Source organism: Dysidea avara, chromosome 5 (genome assembly GCF_963678975.1).
Source record: "Dysidea avara chromosome 5, odDysAvar1.4, whole genome shotgun sequence".
In the NCBI taxonomy this organism is placed as follows: Eukaryota; Metazoa; Porifera; class Demospongiae; order Dictyoceratida; family Dysideidae; genus Dysidea; species Dysidea avara.
The window spans coordinates 31,797,216-31,812,796 of record NC_089276.1 but is presented as its reverse complement, the minus strand read 5'-3'; the positions used below and the strand labels follow the sequence as shown (position 1 = coordinate 31,812,796).

General features: G+C 39.3%; 2 protein-coding genes and 1 long non-coding RNA gene across 12 annotated transcripts; 2 read left to right on the top strand and 1 right to left on the bottom strand.

Annotated features, from left to right (window-relative positions):
• The first annotated feature begins 5,946 nt into the window (after positions 1 to 5,946).
• LOC136256086 (uncharacterized) lies at positions 5,947 to 8,821 on the top strand. The gene is made up of 14 exons (XM_066049010.1): positions 5,947 to 6,560; positions 6,608 to 6,724; positions 6,775 to 6,914; positions 6,974 to 7,024; positions 7,073 to 7,138; positions 7,269 to 7,343; positions 7,396 to 7,518; positions 7,596 to 7,721; positions 7,777 to 7,845; positions 7,903 to 7,988; positions 8,058 to 8,184; positions 8,255 to 8,363; positions 8,429 to 8,502; positions 8,566 to 8,821. Exons 1-14 carry the CDS (start codon positions 6,035 to 6,037, stop codon positions 8,698 to 8,700), a joined length of 1,824 nt encoding a protein of 607 aa, XP_065905082.1. The 5' UTR covers positions 5,947 to 6,034; the 3' UTR covers positions 8,701 to 8,821.
• Positions 8,822 to 10,506: 1,685 nt separating this feature from the next.
• Positions 10,507 to 14,213, top strand: LOC136256089 (uncharacterized). 8 transcript variants are annotated; one of them, XR_010701313.1, is made up of 13 exons: positions 10,507 to 10,713; positions 10,797 to 10,889; positions 11,536 to 11,601; positions 11,930 to 11,986; positions 12,133 to 12,218; positions 12,273 to 12,329; positions 12,381 to 12,437; positions 13,075 to 13,151; positions 13,207 to 13,309; positions 13,361 to 13,429; positions 13,764 to 13,856; positions 13,910 to 14,011; positions 14,079 to 14,213. XR_010701313.1 is itself a non-coding variant. In XM_066049022.1 (12 exons), exons 1-5 carry the CDS (start codon positions 10,968 to 10,970, stop codon positions 12,303 to 12,305), a joined length of 378 nt encoding a protein of 125 aa, XP_065905094.1. In that variant the 5' UTR covers positions 10,928 to 10,967; the 3' UTR covers positions 12,306 to 12,329; positions 12,381 to 12,437; positions 13,075 to 13,151; positions 13,207 to 13,309; positions 13,361 to 13,429; positions 13,764 to 13,856; positions 13,910 to 14,011; positions 14,079 to 14,213. The 8 variants fall into 8 exon arrangements, 3 of the variants coding, with proteins under 3 accessions (XP_065905094.1, XP_065905093.1, XP_065905092.1); XM_066049022.1 differs by lacking the exons at positions 10,507 to 10,713; positions 10,797 to 10,889 and adding an exon at positions 10,928 to 11,054 and having other exon boundaries at positions 11,536 to 11,650; XR_010701314.1 differs by lacking the exons at positions 10,507 to 10,713; positions 10,797 to 10,889 and adding an exon at positions 10,953 to 11,054.
• LOC136256093 (uncharacterized) lies at positions 14,106 to 15,560 on the bottom strand. Of its 3 annotated transcripts, XR_010701319.1 has the most exons (7): positions 15,491 to 15,560; positions 15,335 to 15,427; positions 15,180 to 15,281; positions 15,017 to 15,121; positions 14,880 to 14,967; positions 14,337 to 14,395; positions 14,106 to 14,273 (listed from the first exon to the last, which is right to left on the bottom strand). It is a non-coding gene; the product is annotated as an uncharacterized lncRNA (long non-coding RNA). The 3 variants fall into 3 exon arrangements; XR_010701318.1 differs by lacking the exon at positions 15,491 to 15,560 and having other exon boundaries at positions 14,814 to 14,967; positions 15,335 to 15,484; XR_010701317.1 differs by lacking the exon at positions 15,491 to 15,560 and having other exon boundaries at positions 15,335 to 15,484.
• Between the last annotated feature and the right edge of the window lie 21 nt (positions 15,561 to 15,581).

Here is a 15,581-nt window from a genome sequence, read left to right as displayed (position 1 = left end):
ATGCCCCACTACAGTGGCTCTCTGCTCAGAAAATGGAAGGCCTACTAGCACGATGGGCACTTGCCATTCAAGAGTATGAATTTACTATCCATTATCGTAGGGGACATGAGAATGGTAATGCAGATGCATTATCCAGAAAGGTTTACCCAGATACACAGTTGATTGCTGCTACCTCACAGATTCCTGTACTTACAGAGAGTCTTCATGAACAACAGCTTACTGACCCAGTCATACAAGAACTTCATTCAGCCCTCGCACAAACATCTAGCGATCATGTCTTACCACGGGGCCCCAAGTGGCGCCAATCTCCTCTGTCACGCTACAAACAGTTATGGTCACAACTTTGCATTACTGATGGAATTGTTTGCCGTCATTATGCACCAAACCCACAATTACCTGCTATCACAGTTCCACTCATTCCTGCTTCCCAGTGTTTAAACCTGATAAAACAGCACCACGATGCCCCGTCAGCTGGGCATTTGGGATATGATAAAACCGTTTCAAAAGTACGCTAAGTGGGCTATTGGGTTGGAATGCTGCATGATATTGATAAATATTGTAGAGAGTGTATTATTTGTCAGCGTACCAAGCCTACAGCACCAGTCAAAGCCCCATTAACTAACGTGCCCATTGGAAAACCATGGCAAATGGTTGCAGTTGATATCTTAGAAGTCCCGACATCAAAGCACAATAACTGTTACCCTTTAGTAACACAAGATTATACGACCAAGTGGGCTGATGCTATTCCCATTCCAAACCAAACTGCACGTCGTATAACTGAAGAGTTAATAAAAGTATTCAGTCGTTATGGGATTCCTGATATTTTACACTCAGATCAAGGTAGAAACTTTGAGAGTACTATCTTGTCACAGACATTAGAAGCTTTTGGAATAAGTAAATCCTGAACTACTGCTTATCACCCAGCTGGTGATGGGCTAGTGGAACGTTTTAATCAATCTCTGCTCCAACTACTTCGTGCTTATGTCCAGCATTACAATAATTGGGAGCAATATCTTCCACTGGTATTGTATGCCTATAGAACAGCTGTTCATTCATCCACAGGTGTGTCATCTTTTGAATTGGTGTATGGACGCTGTGCACACAAGCCACCTCTTCCCACAAGAGCAGCACATGATGTGATTACCTACCAAGACCAACTTCATGCAAAATTGGCACAACTGTATGACTTTGTTGAACTGAGCAATGTTAAGACTAGTGGCCAACAGAAACACCATTTTGACCATGTCACCCAATCAAGAACATTTATAGTTGGTGACTTAGTGTGGCTATCTGTCCCTACTGCAGGCAAGCTAGATCCTAAGTGGGAAGGAGGGTGGATAATACAATCAGCCCAGAGCCCAATCACGTACACAATAAGTGACGGAAGAAGAACTAAGACTGTTCACATTAACCGACTAAGACCTAGAGTACAACCAATTAATGATAACAGTGCCACTGACAGCAGTAGACATGAACAACCATTACAGCAAACCTGGGAGCCACCAGCAGTCAAACACATTATTGTTCAGGACAGTTATCAGCCACGATACCCATCTCGTGTAAGACAACCACCAGAATTTTATCGACCTTAGCTTAGGGACGAGCTTGTACTAGGAGGAGCGAATGTAATATATATATATAGACTGACTCTAAATGCATACACTTTGTGATGTAATTGTTATGATGTAATCTTATACCACATTTCCTGTAATGTACTGTAATACAACACTTCCTGTAATGCAGTATATAAGGACATGCAATTGTTTTGTACATTGCTTTTGCTATTATAATTGTAATAAGAGTGCCACACTGTGTTTGTGAATACGTGATAGTTACATCACTTTTTACACAAAGGGCACATTTGGGGATTTCATTCGTTTAAACAGTTGACATTGTTACACAGAGACACAGGTTTTACTGTACATATATTCAGACCAGTACGTGTGAATGAGTACTTTTTCATACAAACATCGATATCTGACATAGGTTTGCTTACTGACTTATTCCACCTGCAGCCAAAGTCCCAGAACTTCCGATGATGTAAGTGGCAAATGATAAGAGAGCCATGGTTATTTGGTATTTGGTCATACACCTTGTCAACAATCCTGAAATTCACTTGATCTCAGTTGCTGTCTGTTCCCAATTTACACACCAAGAGACCATATCCGACTGCTAATGTGTAAACCAGATGGTTTGTAAAAACTGTTAGGCGGGCAATAAACTAAAATATGGATACTATGAAAATACACAACATTTTAACTGACCTGGGAATTAGTTTGGTCCCATCATAACAGTATACCTGATTCCGGAAATTCAAGAAACATGAGATAACACAATATTCCTTAGTACATAGACTGACCTGGAAATTCATGACACCCTTGATGTCACTACAGTTACATACACTGGAGTACACAACACACAACTCCTCTGTTAACTGAAATTCACACAACACTCTGATCTTAGCTCCTGCCAGGTTCTAAGTTACATAAACTGCTATGACCAGATAGCCTGCAAAAATTGACAAGCGGGCATTAAATTCAGAGGATCATAATCAACTGAGATATAATGCCAAGATCTTACCAGGCCAGATGAATCTCATCGTCCACGTACACTTGACAATTGTGAACTAAAGAACACACATAACATTATATAATTCCTCTGTCTATATAAATTTACTCCCTCGAACCTTGATCTTAGTTGCCAAGTTACGTATGTACCACTGCTAGTGAGAGAACCACATGCTAAATGTGACCAAGTACCCTGTACCTGTAAAATCGACAGACGGGCATTAAATACAATACAGCTAAAAATCTATCACTTTTTACGCAAATGACAGATTTGGGGATCTGAAAATTCATCACACCCTTGAGGTAATACAAAAATTTCTTAGTATACACAGACTGACCTGAAGATCCACAACGTCCTTGATGTTACTACAGTCCACATACACTTGACAATTGAGAACTAAAGAACACACATAACATTATAAAATTCCTCTGTCTACTTACCCCCGAACCTTGATCTTAGTTGCCAAGCTTAGAGCTCTAGCCAAGTTACGTATGTAGCACTGCTAGTAAGAGAACTGCATGACCAAGCACCATGTACCTGTAAAATCGACAGGCGGGCATTAAATACAATACAGTTAAAAATCTGTCACTTTTTACGTAAATGACAGATTTGGGGACCTGAAAATTTATTGCACCCTTGAGGTAATATAAAATCTGAGGACCTGAAAATCCATCACACCCTTGAGGTAATACGTTTGAGGATTCACAAGTTGGCCCAGCAGTGACCTTACTACACAGTGTCCTGATTAGACAGGTTTCACTGTACATAAATTTAGTTATTTAGACCAGTATGCAATGTGAATGAGTATTTTTTTGCACAAGCATCATGTACATTACCTTACGTCTTCCACCTACAGTTCCGGGACTTCTAAATTGGCACTACAGTGACAATACTGAAAGTTGTTTGGTCTGTACGAGTACACCTTGTTGACAATCCATCCATGAGATAATTTTAAAGCCGGTGTCACAGTGATATATGTTTCCCCGGGTAACGTGTTTCCCGCACACATATCCCTAGGGATCCGTGTTTCCCCGCACACATATCACTAGGGATCCGTGTTTCCCACCAAAAGCTGTCAGTGATATGTGTTTCCCGTAGCGATTTTTTTAACATTTCACCGCACACACATATCCCTAGGGATTCGTGTTTCTCCGCACATATATCACCAGGGATCCGTGTTTTCCACTAAGATATAGCCATCGTGCAGTAACTCCAAGGTCCTATGGCTAGTTGCAAACACTGAGTACGCGATCCAACCATTCAGTAGATATATAATATAGCTATCTAGCTAATAGACATCCATGCATATTACATGTATATAGCTGTATAGTTGGCTAACTAGCTATATAGCTACTATATAAGCATTATACTAGTTAGCTATACTTTGACAGTCAATTTAGAAGAGATACTGTGTACTGCATGCATGTATGCCGGAGCCAGTGAAGAAAAATAAAATAACGTTTATTGTATTAGTTTCTCTTGAGCTACATAGACTAGCTATATAACTAACTCGCTCACTATAATGAGCTTGCTGCTGCAATGTAAATCTCTCAAAGTGAGCTAAATAAAGTTTGTGCATGCCTGACTGATGCGCATTCATGTGAGAGATGTTAGGCTCTGAAGTGTCAAGCGTGCATGCGCTGAGAGATTTCTATGTGGCATAATTATTTCATTAGCTATAGTTTTGCTGAGAGAAAAGTGTTGTGAGAGATTTTAGAAGTGTCAAGCGTGTGTATTTAAATAGGCTGATAAGTGTTCTGCTGAGAGAAGCTAGCTAAGCACGCTGAGAAGTGTTGTTGAGAGAAACTGTTAGCTAGCTGAGAAGTGTTGCTGAGAGAAAACTGTTAATAGCTACAGTATATGATATATTGAGAGATCTTCAAGTGAGACTGATAATTTTGTGTGAGATCCTTGAAGCACCTAGTTGCTGTCACTGGGGAATGGAGGACGAACAGTAGCTATGCTGCCATCGTTGGCTATTTGGATAATCAAAGTTATCCAGCTGGTTATACAAAGACACAGAAATTTGTTTTACGAAGAAGCTGTAAAACCTACAAAATGCAACAGGGAAAACTGTATTATGTGGATACTGCTAAAGATGGAACAACATTTGACAGGATAGTATTGCAAAAGAATGAAATAGATAGGGTTTTTCTTGAGTGTCATTTAACTGCTGGTGGACATAAAGGTAGAGATGCTACCATAGCAAAAATCAAGGAGCGGTACTATTGGCCCAACTACTATAAGGAGATTGAAGAGAGGGTAATTAGCAATATAGTTACATAATGTTGATAACTATTGTGTTGCATATTGTCACTGCTGTTCTAAACTGTTATGTAGTTTCGCATGTATGCACCAATACACTGTCTATAACTACTGTAACTACACATGTTTGCATACATGCGAAACTGAAGCTATATATATATACTGTATAATATGATGTACCAGTAGCTATATAATATAATTTTTAAATGTACAGATCAAAGTGTGTGACCGTTGCCAGCGAAATGCCCTGCAGTTGAAGAAAGCTGCAATAGAATTACAGCCTATTGCTGTTGCACCCAAAGTCTGGTATTTAGTTGGAATGGATTTGATTGGCCCATTCAAGCCAACTACTCAAGGGCACCAATATGTTTTAACCATGACAGATTATTTCAGTAAATTTGTTGAAGCAGTTCCCATAGAAGACAAGTCAGCAATTTCAGTTGCCAGAGGAATATACAAGGTATACTGCCGCCAGGGAGCTCCAGTGCATATTATTACTGACCAAGGAAAAGAGTTTGTTAATCAGGTATGCATAATTGTGGTAGCTGCAACTGTAGCTATTTATGCACTTGCTAAATGTAATTGTCATTGTTTTGTTTCAGACTAATGAAGCTTTACAAAAAGCTTTTGATGTCAAGATGCGAATAACAACTGCATATCATCCCCAATCGAATGGTCTTGATGAAAGAACAAACCAGACATTAAAAAGGTATATATTTTATGCATGTGACAAAATTTATTTCTTAGTTCTGTTCCTACAACTATATTATGTACTAATCAACCAGCATATTATTGTTGTTGTTTTTTATGTGAATATGTTCAGATCTATGTCAAAGCTCATGGAAGACTATTCAGATAACTGGGGAAAATACCTCGATTCTGCCATTTTTGCGACTAATAGCAGTGTGCAGGCTTCTACCAAACATACGCCATTTCTATTAATGTATGGACGAGAAGCACGCTTTCCTTTAGAAGCAGAAAAAGAAGCTGAGTCTACTGTATTGGATGGTGCCATAAATAATTTTTGCAAGGCTGATTTTGAACAGTATATTAAAGAATGTTTTGAGAAGCAGAAATCCATTTTTCCAAGACGGATGTGGCTATTAAAGCTGCACAAGTTAAACAAAAGCAACAATATGCACAACGGAAAGGAATAGTAGAATATGGCTTTAAGATTGGTGATAAAGTTTTGAGACGGAATATGCAGCAAAAGACAAAAAAAGGAAAGAAAATGGAAGATCGTTGGCTTGGTCCTTACATTATTGTTGAGATCACAAAAACTTCGTGCCTGCTGAAGAACAAATCTGACAAAATTCTTAAACAAAGAATCAACATTTGTCAACTTAAGCCTTACCTAGATATACCTTGTCAAAATGGTGATAACAATGCTACTGGCAACACTAACAGGTTTCTAAAGTCTAATTTACCTGAGGAAGACATGCCAGTTGATAAAGATCATGCCTCGATAAGAAGTGACCAGGAAATTAGCAACCAGTCCTCAGTGAGAAGTGATCAGCCCTCAGAAAGAAGTGACCAGCCCTCAGTGAGAAGTGACCAGCCCTCAGTGGGAAGTGACCAGGGAATTAGTGACCAGCCCTTACTGCATGATGGTTCAGTTGAAAGCCATCATGCATTTCACATTGATGAACAGCCAAGGTTTCAAGGGGATGATGGCAACAAGCTTGAGCCTTGCTTAGCGGGAACTTCAGCATTTAATGGTAGCATAAGTAAGTGGTTGTTATATGTGAATTATATAATCATTTTGCTTTGATAGGCAACAAACTCCTTGCAGATGAAGTTGATGCATCCAGTACACCAGTTTCTGCTGGAGGTTACTTTCCAACTTTTCACCAAGATCAAGGCCAAATGTCTCCAATTGCTATGACTACTAGTAAGCAGTGTGATCCATAGTCTAGTGGTATTTACTCTTTTGAATTTTAGAGAAAACCATGGTTGATGAAGTTCTAGCTTCGCCACAAGGAATAGCAAAATGCAAGCGATTATTAAAGTTTTCTGTAAATTCAAGTGATGATCAAAATGTGAGGAAGGTCCGGAAGCGCAAATTAATACTACCACATTTAGTAAGGCGTGTATACTAAAAAAGATTTATTTTCACAATGTGTATAATGCATATACATAGCAACCTGATGGAAATTCCAAGAAAAAATCTAAAAGTGATGTTAATGGCAAAGTTAGTGCAACTATATCTGTGATAGCTACCATTAATGTGAATATATAGGTAAAGCCAGATGTAGTGAAAGTTGAAAAGTCCAAAACCACTTCCAAAGTAAAGGCAGCTATACAGGTTAGTACATATGAAGGATATGTTAGCCTTACTGGTACTTTTTGTGTATACATACAATCACTGTATTTTTGTGTCACTATAATTATGTTTTACAGAACTGTATAATCTACTGTCTCTCTATATATATTAGAAAACAGACCAGAAGACAACTCGCCCATCAAGTAATCTTACACTGATCACAAATAAAGAAAGCTCAGAACCACATGTATTACATAATGATATAACACAAAACAGATATTGTGTTGTGTATCTTTTAGAAGCAACTTGAACACATTTGGAAAGGGCAGCCATGTCATGTGATAAAAGCAAGAATAAACCGTTTCTCCATCCATCATGGGAGCTTTCACACCCTGAAACAGAATTGTTACTTAAATGATGAGGTATGTAAAGCTATTTACAGAATCACATGCTGTTACGTAAATGTCTTGTTTGTGTTATACATATAACACTTCTTTAGATTATTAATGGATATCTGAGGCTGTTAGCAGATATACATGGCAATTGTTTTGTCATCCCCAGTCAGACACTGACAACAATAATAAACCGCTCAGCTGTATGCCACAGATCTTATCTATTATCCAGGGTAAGTATACTCCTGTGTGCAATGTTGAAGATGCGTGGTATGTCACCTTATACAGGAAAGTTTACATCAGAAGAAATATCTGGTTGGGTGTTACAATCAAGATAGTAATCATTGGATATTTATTGTTAGCTAATTAATTAAGCAATAAAATCACATTAGGTATTGATGTGCACACTGTTAGGCTATTGACCTGGAATCAAAGCACTTTTACTACCTTGATCCATTTGGACCATCCCGTGCTTTGCGTGGTACCTTTGCTGCATTAAAGTTGGTTATTGTTTATGCATGCAATGATTTGGCATACGGTTTTATGCACATGTGCATATATACACACAGAAAATATTTCAAGACAAGGGGCGATTTCATGATTTCTGATTATGTTAGTATAGACAAGTTTAAAGTACATGAAGTGAGCAAGAAGATACAGTTTGATCCTTTCAACTGTGGAGTCTTTTCATTGAAGGTACAGACGTATAAAGCTTAATGGTATAGCTATATACACGAATATATTAACAATTACTTTCTTTATGTAGATTGCTGAACAACTTTTATTGTCTGGAACAATTGATGAAGATAACCTCAGCAGTATGGACATTATGCAGGCAAGGATTGACATTGCAATCACAATTTTGTCCCATTCAGGTATGCAATTGCAGCATTAGTCTTGCATGCATGCGTGCATGATGAATAACAATTTAATCTTATAGTGGATATGAAGGAAAGGTGTGTGATGTGTGGCGCTTCAGACATTAGCTTAAGCCACCCTGACTACTGTGACTGGGTATGTAAAAAGTAAATAATATATATATTATGCAGCTTGATCTTTTGCAACTCTTTTCTACAGATAAAATGTGACCACTGCAAATGTTGGACACACACGCATTGTGCAAACACCACCATTGCTGAAGCAAAGAAGAGCACATTTCTCTGTTTAGAATGCTACCAGACTAAGCATAATATTGAGCACTTTGTACATTGATCAGTTATACATAGCTGCAATCGCATGATTTACTCTATATAGCTAGAGATAGTATTTTTATTGTATACATGTACTTGTAGCTACTGTTTTATTAAACTGATATTATAGCTACAAAGCCAAATCACGGCACAGTTTAGCAGTTCTAGTTGCATGCCAATGAATGGCTTGATTTCCTCAATCAACATGCATAATTATAGTATTAGTTAGTAGTATATAGGTAAGTGCAATGGCTAGCTATGATTATTAAAAGTGCATGCGCGCCTATGCTAACACTACGTACGTTGCACATGACTCAAGTTAAAGGGGAAACATATTACCCGGGGAAACACATATCACTGTGACTTGTAGGTCGCTAGCGAGTTAGTGATATGTGTGCGGGGAAACACGGATCCCTAGGGATATGTGTGCGGGAAACACGTTACCCGGGGAAACATATATCACTGTGACACCGGATAATATTGGTGTTTGCTGCTACTCAAGTTGGTACCGTCACAGACGTTTTCAGCTTGGTCTCAGTGAATTTGTACTAGTCAGACTAGTGCAGACGTCTGACAGTCTAAAAACCAATCGCATACACGCGGTTAATCAGTGTGAATGGATGTGGCACTTTGTACACTAGCCTCATTTTTTCACTCCTCGTTTCGTTACTGAACCTCCACGAAGAGCTGAGTACATCAGTATTCTCGCGACTCTTTAATATCCATTCGACTTCTTCAAGCGGTGTACGTATTAATCAGTTAAAGTACGCTTCACCACTCCATTACAACGCAACAAATATTTAGTAGTATTCAGTCCTCTCAAGACATGGACTTCCATCAATACTGAATTAATGTAAACCGCGTATCACGTGTGTTCACTTGAGGTGTTACAGGGACTTTCCAAGAGATTTCCTCTAAATAGGCCACGTGATCATTGTCTGTCCAGTGGAACTTGTTCTTGGTTATGGCTCCACAATGCGGTACACGTACTTTAATGTATTTTATTGTTTCCTAATATATTTCCCTCTCAAGACATGGACTAGCTGCCATCAATAATAATATAAATCGCGTATCAAGTGTGTTCACTTTTCACTTGAAGTGTTACTGTGCAGGGACTTTCCAAGGGATATCGCCTAAATGCGTCACGTGGTAATTGTCAGTCAGGTGGAACATATTTATATCCATTAATGCACCATGGAGCTTGTGTTGTGGCTTTAAAGATTAATCAATCATTATGCACATACCATGGTGCAACAAAGTTTGTAACAAATTGCTGGAATGTGGTTCTTGGTTTGCCAATGATTGTGTATATGAGTTGGGGTTGTTCCACACAGCTTGCACAATATTCAGATGTCTGCATGACGACACAAGATTAAGTGAGACCTGTGAAAGAACAAGCAGGCACTGAACTTAACCTTAAATTAAATATTAAATACACATGTAACTAACCTGGAACATTGGTCGCAACACCAAAGACACTTGCTTGGATATCCTCATGGCTTAACTATGGAGTGACATGTGTAATTAACCGGCACTAAATAGAATTGCAAGAACTTTTTAGCACCAAGTAAGGGCACTACCATCTCACCTACAAGAGAATTTCACAAGAGATGTGATATTAACTTGAGTACAACCAATAAATTATGTGGTGTATGTTTGTGAACATGTGTGTATAGTGTTTGCACATTTTGTGTGCGTCTTGTGCTTGTGTATGTTGTATCCCTCATGCGTATTTTGCCCATACGCGTATGGGATATCCCATACGCGTATATTCGTACGGGATGCCTGTACTGTCATGGAAATATCGGTCCGGGCCAATTTTTTTTTTGGGCCCACTTCTGACTTAGAAAATTTTTCTCATTTGGTGAACTTACCGTTTTTGTTTGTTTTACGTAAAGTCACATTACTCAGGGGGTTGGTGAATCTCGGGGACAAAACCCTTGAATCAACCCAGCTGGCATGGGTTCCTGGGGGTTCTTCTCAAGTGATGTAGCGAAGTCAAGGAGCGAATTATACAGGCAGTTAGTTTTACTAGGTGAAGATTTCCTTTGCCATCTCACAACACACGAGATGACTGAAACCATATACCTTACCCATATATTATCTATGCTGAAACAGATTCGCCATGGGCTGAACTTGCTGGGAGTGGAGGAAATGAAGGCTATAAGAACATGAAATAGTGAACACCGAATATATCCGGCTATATATATGGTATGATAGTGTAAACTGCAATTGTTGGTTAGTTGGCCGGATTTCCTGAGACTACACGAGTAGCTATCTTCATTTGATATGTCAGTCATTCAGTGTCCAGTTCAGTCGAGGGTTCAGCTCGGTGACCCCACAAAAAGCACAGCTAAGTTTGCATCATTTACTCAGGTGAACTGGCAGGGAAGCACTTATTTTTGTGGGCCCACTTCTGAGTTAGAAAATTTTTACGTTTTGTGAATTTACCGTTAAATTTTGTTTGTTTTATGGAAGTCGCATTGTTCAGGCATGGATTATATATTCTCCACCTAGGGAATATATAATCTATGGCTTGCCATTTTCTAATCCTTTTAGTGTGCACATGCAGTACTAGTTTCAGTAGTAGGTGTTCTAGAAGCAGTTCCGTTGGGAGCTATAACATAATTATACCATTATTCCATTGTAATCCAATACTATAGTAGTACTGCTGTGGTGAAGCTTTATGTTTACTAAAGGAGATTGGTCATGCATCATAGCCCTGGGCATGTCTATGCTTGTATTACTGTATGTTAGAGTGGTGCTGCTAATCACGTATTTGAATAATTGTTATGTGGTTGGCATATTTGATGACACAATGTGTGTAAATATTGCTCATTGTTTCAAATTGTCACAGGGATGCACTGATATAGAGCAGATTACTCAGGAGACACTGGAACTGAAGGCAAAGACCTGCTTCAAGGTAGGCATCCTGATGACACAGCTGAAAGAGGAGCTAAGGAACGAGACAGGTATCACCAAATAGCCGAGCTTAACCTTGCAGTGTAAGGGGGTGGGGCTAGACTGATGATAGTCATGTGAGACAGAGATAGTATTTAGTGGTTTTCTACAATGTTGCAAAACAACTTGCTAATCTCAAAAACATTGTTGCTCCCAGAGCATCCTGCTACCGATAACCCTAATGTGTAAATAGTCATTAGGGGGACAGTAGTAAAGCTGTTACTAGTTGGTGGAACATTTCTTGAGACTTGTAGTGGTGTGAAGTTGTTTTTGTTGTTGTTGTTGTACAGGGGAATGTGTCACTGAAGGAACAAGAAGAAGTAGCAAGTTAGTAAGTGAAGAAGCCAGTGAGTATAATCTGTTATTGTGACTTAACTTGGCTGGTCTCACTACAGTGTAGTGTATGGCAAACGGACATTGATTTTGGGTCAAATTTTGTGGACTTTTTAAGTGGGTGGTTACGTTATGCAAGTCAGACTTTGTTTACCACAAGGCTACACTGTATGTGAGGAGGGAGAGGTGCACAAACAACAGACAGCAGTGAAAGTGGTCATCACACAAGGGGACACAGATAAGAAGGTGTGTACTCTGTTGTCATGTGACATCACATGAGCTTATATGACATCATCACAGGAGCTAGAAGACAAGATCCATCTGCTACAATAACTGGAAGAAGCTCAAAAGAAAATGGTAATTAGCATTGACGTCTTTAAACTTCGAGCTATTCTGATTGGTTGTTAGGAAGTGAGAGCTAGTCAGGTACAACAGATGATGACTTGAATTAGACAACAAAAAGAGGTGCGTGATCTTATCATTTCTGTGTGATACAGTGGAACTTCTCTTCCTTTGTGCTGGTGTAAACTATAAAGTATAATTAGTCTCACGCATATCTTGTATAGAGGGGTTCTGCTGTAGTGTTTTGGGTGTTGTGTGGCTGTAATATAATGAGTGAACCCACTATGACAATTACGGTCATGTCACTAGGCCAAGAGTTGTAAGACCACTTCAATATAGTGACCTTGTCTAGTATATAGGTCCCAAACACAACTGAGATGTACTTCATGACCTCATTTATAACACCACCTCAATATACAGTCCGTGTCAAGTAATAGGTCCCAATTGGTGTCTAACTTGGTCCGTTGTTGGGACATGAAAACTCATGTACTGTATTGATGGCCACTCCTATGATATGTTTATTGTGGCAGCAGTTGGTTTGTTAGTAGTGCTATTTGGGAAGGCTGTGATAGAAAGAATTTTTTTGTGGGTGTTTTCAACTATACTATAAGCTAACAAAGCCATTGTCTAGCAAATCATTTTGTGCAGCATATCAATACTGTTGCAACTGCTGTGACAAATCGCATGGTACAAAATAAAGGTGATATGTGGGAACCGTTACTTGTGTATTATCTTGTGAGGTCATGTGATCTTGTCACAGGTGTTGACTGTGGTATTTCATAATGAGATGAATTGTATGGCACTATATGCACCATGATGACAACTTCAGAGATACTGGTATGATAAGTTGTGTGATTTTTTCACACAATCATTAGTGCCACTCCGTTGTTAGGCAAGGCTAACATTACTGTGGACACCTCAACTAGTCCAACACGAAATGTAGCTACCCTGATTTATGTGACATGTTGCCATAGTGATAGCTGTTACAACACAAGGTTTGCATGACAACAGCATACTACTGTATCACATTTCTGCCATCGTAACAGGCCTACCAAATTATCATAATTGAAGCCTTACTACAGAGCCCAGTAGGAGTGGTGGCACGGACCATAAAGGTGGGTGTGGTGATGTGTTGTAACCATCTTGGTGTGTGTTGTGAGGGCCATGTACTTCTCCAGCTAGTCTCGTGCCCAGACCCCACCCACTGCGTTGAATAGGGTCTGGTGACTTATGCTGTTTTTGGGCCTGCCGCCATATTGTTTACGCATTTGTATCCATAGCTGTAGTCGGCCATTTTCCTAGTTCCAGCCTATCAAATTGCGTTGTACCTGAATCAAGGCGTCCGATTGGTCAGAAAAGAAAAATGGCGTAGGGCCCAAAACTCCTGCGAATGTCACCAGACCCTATTCGATGCAGTGGGTGGGGTCTGGGCACGAGACTATTCTCCAGCCTCAGAATGGCTGTGTTGTCAAGGGGATAAGTGAAGCGTTTATTGACTATAACAAAGTGTCCACCCACATGATCAAAGCTGCTGCAGAACAGGTGAGCACCAACCACACTCACACAACTATTATTGTTGCCATGGTTACACAAAGGAGCATCATCACAAACTACAATTGTGATGTTACCGTCTTAAAGAGTTCTACTTCATCAGTGAAGAAAACTAATGACACCATGGCAACCAGTGGCATGTACAAGTGAGCACGTGCTACAGTATGTAACCAGTCATGTCCATTTATCTGTCTGTCTTTCCGTCCATCACAGGACAAACCTATACTGAGTCTACTGGCATTCAAGAAACACCTCAGATCATTATTTAACACAATATTTAAATTTGAGTCAGTGTACAATACATAATATTATATTGTAAGAAATGTCATCCTTGTAAGTATAACAAAACATGCAACACAAACACATGGTTTACTTGTGCATGTCATCATTGGGATTAAATAATCCGTCCTGTACAAGATACATAAAGGTTCACTATCCGTCCATCATTATCCTTATAAACATATCAGTCACCTTAAGTTCATTAATCCACCAGTCTGTAACAGAATTTCATTGCTGGGAACTTCAATTCTCTGTTGGAAACAAGTGATAGTAAATAGAAAATTTTGGCTTAGATAGCAAGGAGGGTGCACCATTAATCATTATTGTTAAGCCGATTAACAAACCAATCTGATATGGTAGTATAATATATATATAGGCCCTTCCTCTAACAATTTGTTCTTCAGATTCATTATAAAGTGACAGTGTGATAGTTCAATCAATTGTTGACATCACATAAACAGGAATGCCACTGTGAGTAAACTGCAAATGTTGAATGGGGAAATTTGCATGGATAACTGCCAATCTGTGAAATTAAATTTTGTGAACCCCACCTCCCTGTAAAACCCTGCTCTATAGCAATGGCATGCACACATTAGCAGTGACAACTAGGTGTCATGAGAACAGGTACAGTTATGTCATACTAGATATGTATATGTAAAAGCCACATACATGTTGTATGTTATCACACTGAACATTGTCAAATGACTGCCACACAGTTGCATTACAAGAACATACCCCACAGTCAGACGATGTACTTTTGCAAATAAGCAAAAATGCACAACAGCAATCTTTTTGTACTGGAACCAGTACTATCTGATGATGCCTATACAGGTAATGATGATGATGTACTGTATTATTACAAATACTCTTACTATCCACTTGAGGATCTTATCTGGTGAGTGTTCTCATAGATAGTATATGTATATAACTAAGACTTGTGAAGTGTGTTTCTTGAATGTCAGTAGTCAAGGTTAGTCCTGTGATGACAGATAGTTAAATGGACATGACTGGTTACATACTGTAGTATGTGCTCACTTGTACATGCCACTGGTTGCCATGGTGTCATTAGTTTTCTTCACTGATGAAGTAGAACTCTTTAAGACGGTAACATCACAATTGTAGTTTGTGATGATGCTCCTTTGTGTAACCATGGCAACAATAATAGTTGTGTGAATGTGGTTGGTGCTCACCTGTTCTGCAGCAGCTTTGATCATGTGGGTGGACACTTTGTTATAGTCAATAAACGCTTCACTTATCCCCTTGACAACACAGCCATTCTGAGGCTGGAGAAGTACATGGCCCTCACAACACACACCAAGATGGTTACAACACATCACCACACCCACCTTTACGGTCCGTGCCACCACTCCCACTGGACTCTGTAGTAAGGCTTCAATTATGATAATTTGGTAGGCCTGTTACGATGGCGGAAATGTG

Coding starts and splice junctions, on each gene's coding strand:
- LOC136256089 (XM_066049021.1), top strand. CDS start 11,365: ATGTTTACTAAAGGAGATTGGTCATGCATCATAGCCCTGGGCATGTCT. Junction 11,987..12,132: donor GTTAGTAAGTGAAGAAGCCA/GTGAGTATAATC, acceptor GTTTACCACAAG/GCTACACTGTATGTGAGGAG. Junction 12,219..12,272: donor AAGGGGACACAGATAAGAAG/GTGTGTACTCTG, acceptor ACATCATCACAG/GAGCTAGAAGACAAGATCCA.
- LOC136256086 (XM_066049010.1), top strand. CDS start 6,035: ATGCAGCAAAAGACAAAAAAAGGAAAGAAAATGGAAGATCGTTGGCTT. Junction 7,344..7,395: donor AAGAAAGCTCAGAACCACAT/GTATTACATAAT, acceptor TGTATCTTTTAG/AAGCAACTTGAACACATTTG. Junction 7,722..7,776: donor GATCTTATCTATTATCCAGG/GTAAGTATACTC, acceptor CACCTTATACAG/GAAAGTTTACATCAGAAGAA.